The sequence below is a fragment of the Frieseomelitta varia genome, unplaced genomic scaffold (assembly GCF_011392965.1).
Source record: "Frieseomelitta varia isolate USP_RPSP 00005682 unplaced genomic scaffold, Fvar_1.2 scaffold_621, whole genome shotgun sequence".
Lineage (NCBI taxonomy): Eukaryota > Metazoa > Arthropoda > Insecta > Hymenoptera > Apidae > Frieseomelitta > Frieseomelitta varia.
In genome coordinates this window covers 12,798-22,635 of record NW_025110392.1, presented here as the reverse complement: position 1 = coordinate 22,635, position 9,838 = coordinate 12,798, and the positions used below count along the sequence as shown (strand labels likewise).

The 9,838-nt window shown below is 39.2% G+C and overlaps 1 protein-coding gene and 1 long non-coding RNA gene across 2 annotated transcripts in view; both read right to left on the bottom strand.

The window, feature by feature from the left end:
• LOC122534656 overlaps positions 1 to 122 on the bottom strand; it is a 3,891-nt gene extending 3,769 nt beyond the window's left edge. Inside the window, exon 1 of the long non-coding RNA XR_006307960.1 lies at positions 110 to 122. This is a non-coding gene — a long non-coding RNA (uncharacterized LOC122534656). The remainder of the gene's footprint in view (positions 1 to 109) is intronic.
• Positions 123 to 2,685: 2,563 nt separating this feature from the next.
• LOC122534652 lies at positions 2,686 to 3,689 on the bottom strand. The gene is made up of 2 exons (XM_043665503.1): positions 3,098 to 3,689; positions 2,686 to 3,047 (listed from the first exon to the last, which is right to left on the bottom strand). The coding sequence occupies exons 1-2, from the start codon at positions 3,687 to 3,689 to the stop codon at positions 2,686 to 2,688; spliced, it is 954 nt and encodes a 317-aa protein (XP_043521438.1).
• Positions 3,690 to 9,838: the final 6,149 nt, after the last annotated feature.

The window sequence follows — 9,838 nt, the reverse complement described above, 5'->3', positions numbered from 1 at the left end:
CACAAACATCTATTTTATTTTTGAAAATTGTAGAAACTCAAGCGTTTTTAACAACATTGAAAAGATTTTTTCATGATTAGACCCATCAAAATCTTAAAGGTTAAACTACAAAAATTCAAGAAACTTCGACATTTCGTTGTCTGACTACAATGTTCAAAGTTCAATGAAATTAGTGGAAAAAAATTGTACGGCATATTTCAAAGGGAAAACATCAATCTTTATGACAACAATGGGTTCAGTGTTAAAGAAAATTTGTTATTAAAGACATTTGAATTTTTACAGTTTTAAAAAATAGAGATATGTTCACTTTCCCACTTTTGATACGATGTGAAATCTTTAAGAAGGACGAACTCAGAACTGTCATAGTAAAGAAAATGAAAATATAAACTGTTGTAAATCTCTATATAAGCTCGCTCAAGTTAAGTCACGATAATTGTTATTCTTTATTACATATTTATAACCGTGCATGTTTATAACAGTTTAAAATATCGACAATTTTTCATTATTTCTGTATTTATAACTTCAGTTCTGCTGTACATTATACATATGTAGAGGATTATCAAAATTTACATATTATGATGACCATTGCGTGATTCCAGTCTGGATTGGTCGAGATTTGTTTACAAGAATTTCCGCAAAACTAATTTTGTGTTTGAATTTCAAGATTTAAATTTCTATGATTGCATCGTATTCTATTCATTACGATAATAAAACTTATTAAAAGAACTATGAATTCCAAATAACCCTTTCTTTTGGAAAAAGTTCGTAGAATTTCATTAGCACTTACATTGTTTTTATTATCAATACATCATACATTTTACAATTGGATATAAAATAAAATTGGATATAAAATAAATATCGTGTTATTGGCGATTAAACGGGAAAATATTCTTTAAAAATTAGGATATCTTACTCGAAATATTTTAAATAAAATGGAACACCTAATAATTTCATGATCTTCAACACGATACGTTGATCAACACAATTCGTTAATGTATATAGAAAAATATCTGTGCTGAAATAGGTTAGAATTTGTTCTTCTAATGTCTTATGGTATTCATTATTCAATATGCCCTGAATAAATAGTATTTGATATAAGCAGTACTTACTATCAAATATTTTTCCATAGATATACNTATTTAATTGCAAAATATAAATATGATGATAGTAAAGACCTTGAAAAGTAATATATGTAACTTTAATACTGACGAAGCTAAAGCCTAAAATTTTTAATAGAATTATTTAATTAAGAAAATAGAAAATTTTTTTTTAATAGAATAGAGTACACAAGGTTTTATTTATATATTTTATGAAACATTATTTGAATCTCTAAAAGTACACTAATTTACATCTATAAAATTTCTGATAAAGCTAAAAATTAGGGGTGACATTAATCTTTACATATGTTGTCAAGAACGCTCTCCTGAGTAACATTAAAGAGGTTTTAGCCATAGCTCGTTTTTTATTAAAAAACTATTAACTAAAAGTGTTTATAGAATATAGCAATTATTTTAAATAGAAAAGAGTCTGATACGACTATTATGTATGCATGTACCGCTGACATGCTTGATGTCGGTCGTACACTGACTGATGTAATCCAGATATCGGAACTGTCGCGGAGTACATTTCTCTGGCTTTTATCTGAACGCGTACACGATCGGTTTATGATCGGTGTACACCGCAAACACGGTCGGCCTTCTACCGCGTGTCGAAATTTTTTTATCGCGGAGTAAATTGCTAATGGCTTTCTGTCGTAGGCGCTGTATTTACATTGCGCCGGCTTTGTGAAAAAGGCTAATGGCTTCCACGCGCTTTTTTCTTGCTGCTGCAACATTGCTCCGATCGCATAATCGGACGCATCCACCGCAATTGCGAGATTCGCACGATTCGTTGGATGCGTTAGCAGCGCGGCGTTCGACAACGCGTCTTTTAGCACTTGAAACGCTGTCTCCGCTTCGGCTGATCACTGGATCGGAGCGTTACTTTTCAATTTCCAACCCTTCAATAGTTGATTCAGCGGAATTTGCAGTTTCGCGGCCTTGGCTATGAATCTTCGGTGGGAGTTTATCATATCCAAGAATCTACAGAGCTGCCTTACGGTACCTGGTTTCGGATAATCTAGTATTGACTTTACCTTTTCGGCAAGCGGCTTCTTTCCTTTCCCGTTTACTGTGTACCCGAGGAGCCGGACTTCAGACTTCGCGAATACGCACTTAGTCGGGTTGTGCGAAGAGCTGTTTCAGGTGTTCTCGATGTTTTGTTTCGTCTTGGGGGGTGACTAGGATATCGTCGAGATATGCGTAACAATTAGTCGAGCCGCCTCAAGGCGATTCGAATAAGCCGAAGAGTGTTATTACGGCCGTTTATGGAATATCTCCCGGATTGATCGGTATCTGGTGGTATGCGCTCACCAAATCTATCGTGAAAAACGTATTCTTCCCGGAGAGCATTCACGTAAACTCTTCTATGTGCGGTATCGGGTAGCGATCCGGTATCGTTCGCGAATTCAAGGCGCGATCGCCACAGGGTCCGCTATCCTTCTTAGGGACTATGTGTAGAGGCCCATTAGCTTTTAGAAGGGAGGATGTGTTTTTGGCTTGAATTCGCTACGTGCGACTTTATACATATCGGCGGCTAACCTTCAGAACGTTAGTGGACCGGGCGTGGTATTTATATTGTACAACGTTATGCTTTACCTGTCTCGGGATTGACGTCGGTCGCAGATGGTCCGGGTGAGAAGCTGTACGTGCTGATCGTCGTCCCATTGGCTACGTACATTTCGTAGGTCGACTTCTCGGCTTGGCCTTTGACGCGCGTATGTGGGAATACGCAAAGGTCTGAGCCGGTGTCAACGAGAAATTCTGTTGCCATAGCTTTGTCCGTGACGAAAAAGCGGCTTGTCTTCGGCTCATCACTGATCGCCGCGCTCAGTGTCCGATTTCCCCGTTTTCCGACACATAGCTGCATGGCAATCGGCACTTGATCGCTCGGTCGCCGAAGCTCCTGTGATACCAGCAATGGTTCCTTGCTGTCAGTGACCTCATTATCTGCCACAGCGAAGTTCGAGCGAACATCCTCGTGAGCTCGGCTATCCGACTTCTCAGCTCCTTCAGTTCCTGACCTCGCTTGTCATTCTCCGTGTCCCTGGAGATGCTAGCGACTTTCGGTGAGATCTCCTGGATTCGATCCGCAATCGTGGCCAGTTCGTTCAGTGGATAGTCCATCGGTGTTATAATAGCGCGGATTGTAGAAGGTAGACGATTCACCCACGTCATCCGCAGAAATTCATCCGTCACTTCCTTACCTGCCAGCGTCCTCATATGCTGCAGGAATTGCGACGGGGTTCGATCCCCAATTACTTCCCGCTCTAGTAGACGCTGGATCCGCTGGCTTTTTAAATCGCAAAGGTTGCGTATCAGCTCTTTTTTTAGTGTGTCGTATCGGTTCTTGTCTGGCGGATTCCAGATGACATTGGACACTTTTTTCGCGTGTTTCGAACCGATGTGTGCTAAGACGAAACTGTATTTCGCCTGGTCCGTCATGTTCCATGCGAACTGTTCTTCGATATGACGGAACCACAGGTCCGGCTCGTCTGACCAAAAGGGCGACACACTGACTCTTGCTTTTGTTACCGTTCCTGTGTTGGCCGGCTCGGTGGCGTGGGCACGTGAAGTACTTCGATTTGCCATGTCGCGTGAAGTTGAAACCTCTGCCTTGTATAATCACGTCGGAGGTCACCAGTTGTGGGGAGGTGATTTGGTACAAGGAAGTTTGAGATCTTTACTCAGTTCTTTATTCGCACGGTTTGCACTTACACTACACTCTACACTTTTCACTCTTACTTGTTCACTGATCGACGACGAAAGGATTTCTAAATTTCGTTTGCTCCAGGTACTTTCAGGAAACCTCGGTTCATGTCCTCGGCATTCCCAATTGGCTAAATGTTTCTTGGCTTTAAGCTGGGAAATTGCACCGCCTACTCTTTGTTCATAACGCGCTTTTACTAGAGTGTGGCTACAATTTCTTCGGGGACTGTTTCTTAATTTCTGGTGACGTAGTGGGGTTTCTTCCGGGCTTTGCTTTTACCTTTGCCTTTCGACCTGAGTGCAGGCCCTTGGGAATCCTAAAGTTTACGACGCTCGCAGATACTATTCTAGCCTTATTACTATTACTTGGTGCGGACAATGTTGCCCTATGCACCGTAAGAACAAAGCTTGGCATTTCAATAGCATATCAGGCGCGTGAGTCGTAAAGTCTCCTAGCTTTTCTTGTCGTCAGAAAACGACTTTCTCCGATATTTGCTAATCGCTACAATATCCTAATTTGATTTACACCAAAAAGTGACTTGCTGGAGTAGTCCCTATCAATTTTCAAATAGTATTATTTAGAACGTATTCTACTTGCTCTAGAACGCAACATCACTTCTTTGAAACTTCGAGAATTTCGCATTGGCGTAAGTAATCGATGAAATATTTCAATCTGCCCAGTGGCTCTGAGAGTTTCTGCAGCTATTAGTACATGTGCGACCCCTTTTTCGTCTAAAAACTGCATGCGAACGCATGAGACGTAAACGAGGTCCCTCTGTCGTTAATAATCCGACGCTGCTTACTATAATTTCGAAAGTATTGTGAGCGAACATTAACCAAGCTGCGGTCTTGAGGTGTGGGAAGATTTCCTCGCCTATCTCGTAGAAGAAGCCAGAGGTTAAAGACCATTGGCCGATTCCGATGTTTTATGGTCCGATGCAGATAAACCGAGTTAGGGTATTCGGACGAGGGTTGGACCGAGGAGGATACCTGAACTGAGCACGAAGCCAGACGGCATTCCTTTTGCAGAACGTCGCCGAGATCACACGTCCGGTCTCCAGCTTAATTTACGCTTTCTTATTAACGGGAATTACCTTGTGAAATTATTCCCTACAGTATGCTTGAAGATATTTTATTACTTCTTCCGTTCTTGTCGATTTACAGGGATAGAATTTAATAAATTTCGTAAACGCGTCTATGACTGACAATATGAACTTGTATCCGCGGCTGGCTTTTTCAAGCGGACCGTAATGTTCCACATGGATGGTTTGAAACGATAGACTTTCCTTTACATTGGTACATTGTGTAAGTAACCTTCTTTACGACCCCCTAAATTTGAAAACTCAATACACTTAAAACAATTTTGTATATAATTTTTTACTTTTTTTCTAATCTGTGGGAACCAGTAGACTCGGGTAATGAACTCGACCACTTTCTCAGTGCCTACATGACCTAAGTCATCGTGACAGGATCTGATTACGTTTGTTTTCATGACCTCCGAAACATAAAATAATAGCTTTTTGTTCTTTATTTTTCTATACACTAATCCATCCTGTAATACAAAAAATTTATTTTCTGTTTCTTCTAACTGTGAGCGAATGTTAGCCACGCCGCCCATAGGCGTGGGAAGACTTCCTCGTCTACTCGGTAGAAAAGGCCACTCAAGGTTAAGGACCTGGTGACGGTCCCAAAATTTATGACGGATGCCCGTAAGGTCCCAAGGTTTATGACGGATGGCCGTAAACCAGAACTAAGGTACCCGGACGAAGGATATATATACCCGAGGAGGGCACGGAGGGACAGTCCGCCAGCAGAACGTTCACCTAAGTCGAACGTCGGAATCGGTCTAGCGCGAAAATATACACTTTGTCATTAACGGGAATTCTATTGTAAAATTATTGCCTACATAACTCTTTTTTAATTTCGCTAATTTTCTTATCTTGATTTTGCTTAACCGCCAGAACCTGCTCAAATGTGTTGGTCTCCAACACTAACACGCCTGCGTCGATGTGGTGTATTCTATCGTTAGATCGGTGTTCTATCCTATAATTATACTGTTGCAGAAATAGTGTCCATCGATAAATTCGTGGATTAAAATTTTGCTTACTTATTGTAAGTGTAAGTCGAAAACTGTCACAATCTGTAGTGATAGTGAATTTTATCCCAAACAAATATATGTGAAATCGCCTTACCGGGTAAACAACCGCCAAGCACTCGAGCTCGAAACTGTGATATTTCGACTCTTGTATTGTGGTTCATTTACTAAAGTAAAAAACTGGTCTTAAATGGCTATCGGGTTGTTTCTGTAGCAAAATCGCTCCAAATCCATTGCTACTCGCATCGCAGTGGAGCTCGGTTTTAAGACGAGGATCATAAATTGCTAACACTTGCTCCGACGCGAGGTTCTCTTTCAAACTTTCAAACACGTGATTTTCTCCAAAACGAAACACTGCATCTTTTTTTAGCAGATCGTACAAAGGTTTTGCTAGGATAGAAAAGTTTTTTACAAAACAGCGGAAATAACTTGCCAAACCTACAAATTTTTGCATCCCTTTCGTAGTGCGAGGGACAGGGTAATTTAAAACCGACTCAATTTTTTCTTTAGTCTGTTCATCGATTTGTGTGTATAAAAACGAACATTTATCCCGTCGAATTTGTAACTTATGCCGACGGAGTAAATGGAAAACTTTGCGTAGGATTTCTAAATGTTCTTCGATGGTCTGCGTGGCTATCAAGTTATCTAAGTACATTAGCATCCTATCCGCTTCTAGTAACTTTTGAAAAATTCCGCGCAAGTACCTCTGGAAAACCCACGGTACATTTGTCAAACCAAAGGGCATTCTTAGGTATATTGCCCCATTGGTGTGACGAATGAGGTGTATTTGTGATGGAATCCATTGGGTAGGTCCAATTTGAAATATTTCTTTTCGCGTAGTCGATCGAGGTGATTGTCAAGTAATGGTGATGGGAAGCTATTTTTAACCGTTACTTTATTTAACTCTCGATAATCCACGCATAGTCGAATATCGCCTGTTTTTTTTTCTTACTAGCACAATGGCTAACGAAGGGAGAGTTATTCGGTCGAATTTTTTCATTTTTTTTGTAACTCTTCTAATATTTCTTTTAACTTTTCTTTTTCACTAAACGCTAGTCTTCGTGGACAGAAAATTGGATTATCGGTTTCAAGCTTTATTTCCATTCTCATTTCGCATGGCAATTCGTCAGAGCTCCATCATGCATAAACCGCATACGACGTTTAATATCGATTGGAACTTCCTCTAATATTTCATGTAAACGCGTGCTCAAAAAATCAACGTACTTTGTGCCTATTAGTGTCCCATCAAGAAAGAAAGGTCCAATTTTATCAAAATTTATCAATTATTCCTGCCCATACGTTTAAACTAAATTGGTATTGATGTCTTGGAAGCACTATAACATGTGGGTTTTCTTCATCCCAATTATAATTATTATGAAAATATACCATCTCTGGTAAAACTAGCTTCATCACTATTGCGGTCTATCTCTGGAAAGAGAGGCCGGACAGAGAGTGTGCTCTGTTTATAAAATTCATTATACCTCATAAACGAAGACAGATAGGACATATATTTATATGACTTTTTTTCATTATTTTCAGGCGTACAATCAGCTCTCGAAGGGTGCCACAAGTTACAAAACACTCTGTATAATGCGTTGTATTACCCTCTAACATAGGAAACTTGACCGGGACCTGGTGAAGCCGGTTGCACCAGATTCGTAGATGTGGGTTCTTTTTGTATCGGTGATTCCCTTTGAGTTGCCGATGTTCTCTGGGTCGTTGCATTCTGAGAACAAGCAGCAGATCGATGAATCTCCGCATTTAAAACAAGTGCCTCATTCTCTTCTCGAATTTGGATAGTCCTTCTGATGGTGTCCTGTCGCGTTGCAATTTAAATATCGTGGCTCGCCAAGGTGTCTTGTCTGATTCGCTTGTGAACTCTGCTCCAATGGTTTCCTACCGTCGCGTTTCTCTCGATCACTTTTCTTTCACGGCGTATAATTTTCGAAAAGGCATTCAACAAGTCGTTGGACTTTTTCAAAACGGTGCATCCGTGCTTGGTTCTTTAGTTCCGTTTCAGGTCCATCCGTTACCATCAATTATTAGGTCGATTAATTCTTCTTAATCCAGGCACACACTTTCGGCTAGGATCATCTTTCCGTGGAAGTATTCGTTGAATGATTCCTCTCTTATCCAGGCCTGCATCTCAAATCCTCTCCTTCGAGTCAGCTTAACGACTATCGAAGATCTAAACGATTATCGAATCTATCCTGCAACTCCCCGAAAATTTGAGCGACTGAGAGCGTTATGTTGCTCGACTTTGCACGGAATCAACCTAACGCTTTACCGCGTAATCGTTGATGGATTATCAATTTCATCAAGTTCTCGTCCAAATCAAATGTTTCCTTAAGCAGTTCGGCGTTCTCTAGTTCGAAAAGTCTTCGTTTTCTCCGCCGGAAAATTCGTTTAACATTTCCGTTACAACTTTAACATTGATCCGCAGTGCAATCGAGGTACTTGTAGCTGTGCTTGATGTCGATGACATCTCTCTTTCTCTACTTCCAATCTTAATTCTCTTTCCAACAACTTTTTTTCGCATTTCAATAGTTCGTACTCTCTTCGGCTAACGGGCGACTTTTCCGCGATGACAATTCTTAACCGTCTTACGTGTTGTTTCTTACGTTCCTTCCAGCGATCGACTCAATTTTTCAATCAATTCTGGAATTTGACCTGCAATTCCTGGTACGACACTCGTCAACTGAACAATTAGATTGTTTTTGCGCCCGCCGGTTATAATGCCTCTCTCCCGCATCAAGGTTTTCAATTCCACAACTGTGAAATTGGACAGATTTCCGTAGTCTCCTCTTGGCATCTTAAATAATTTACACAAAGTGCTTGCCAATCTAATAAACTAACACGAACGGAATCTAATAAGCAAACACGAACGAAACTGATATTTTAGTCCAACTAATTACAATTCTGTTCGGGGTTTACTATTTTCGATCATTCTGCTCGACGAAATTCCCCAAGACGGTCGTTTTCAACAGAAAAATCACGAACGCGGCACTTCAACTTCGCGAACCGTGCTAAAATTCGAGATCCTACTTTTAAGATTGTAAGAGGACTTGCAGGAAACGTGGATTCAAAAATTCAAGAAGTAACAGTGGTTTTAAATTGTGTATATTTCATAAAAGCTGGTCGTTAACTGGTTTGCTTCCTTGCGGACGTGGCAGGTGAGCCTTTGCTTTTTGAGACCTTTTGCTTTTTTTAGAACAATACAGTCCTTGTCGTAAGCGGACAGTTGATAATCTGAAGAACACGTTAAATTCGAATTTAACGTGATTTCGCTTACAATATAAAACATGAAAAAGTATTCATTTTGTAATAAGATTGATATATATCGTAATATTTGGTTTGGTAATTTAATGAAATGTTTGTGTATATCTTCAAAACAAAGGCGCACTCCCACCTCCAATTAAACTAACTCAAATTTCAAATAACTACTAAAAAATAGAGTTGTTTGAATTATATCCGAAAGATGTATTAGATTAGATTTGATATGTAATTATTATTTGATATGTAAAAAATAATATTATTTTGGGATGCAGGAGGAAGGACGAAATCTTTTCTGTTTTATGTGTTTATTAGTTATAGTCATTAATAAAAAAATGTCGATATAATGTAGTTTTGAATTTTGTTTATAAAGAAATGACTAACATTATGGCTGGATGAAATAGTATTTCAAATAAAATATATATATATATACTTATAGAGATTATTTTCCACATAGAGTTTCCTTTGTTTATTTAAAAAATTGTTTCTTTTTCTATTGATTTAATATTGAAATTTATTTGATTTTTATGAATATTTCTCTTATTATTCATGCAACGAAATTTTTATAATATTATTTTTCTGAAACCATTCATAATTATTTATTTCTGCACATGAATGAAATTCTGTCTACGAACAAGCTGTGTATCTTAATGTCACGTTTATG

What these genes read in the sequence shown, in the direction of transcription:
- LOC122534652 (XM_043665503.1), bottom strand. Translation starts at nt 3,689, where the DNA reads ATGGCAAATCGAAGTACTTCACGTGCCCACGCCACCGAGCCGGCCAAC. An exon ending in GGAACTGAAGGAGCTGAGAA is followed by an intron (nt 3,048 to 3,097) that starts GTCGGATAGCCG and finishes TCGCTGTGGCAG; the next exon opens with ATAATGAGGTCACTGACAGC.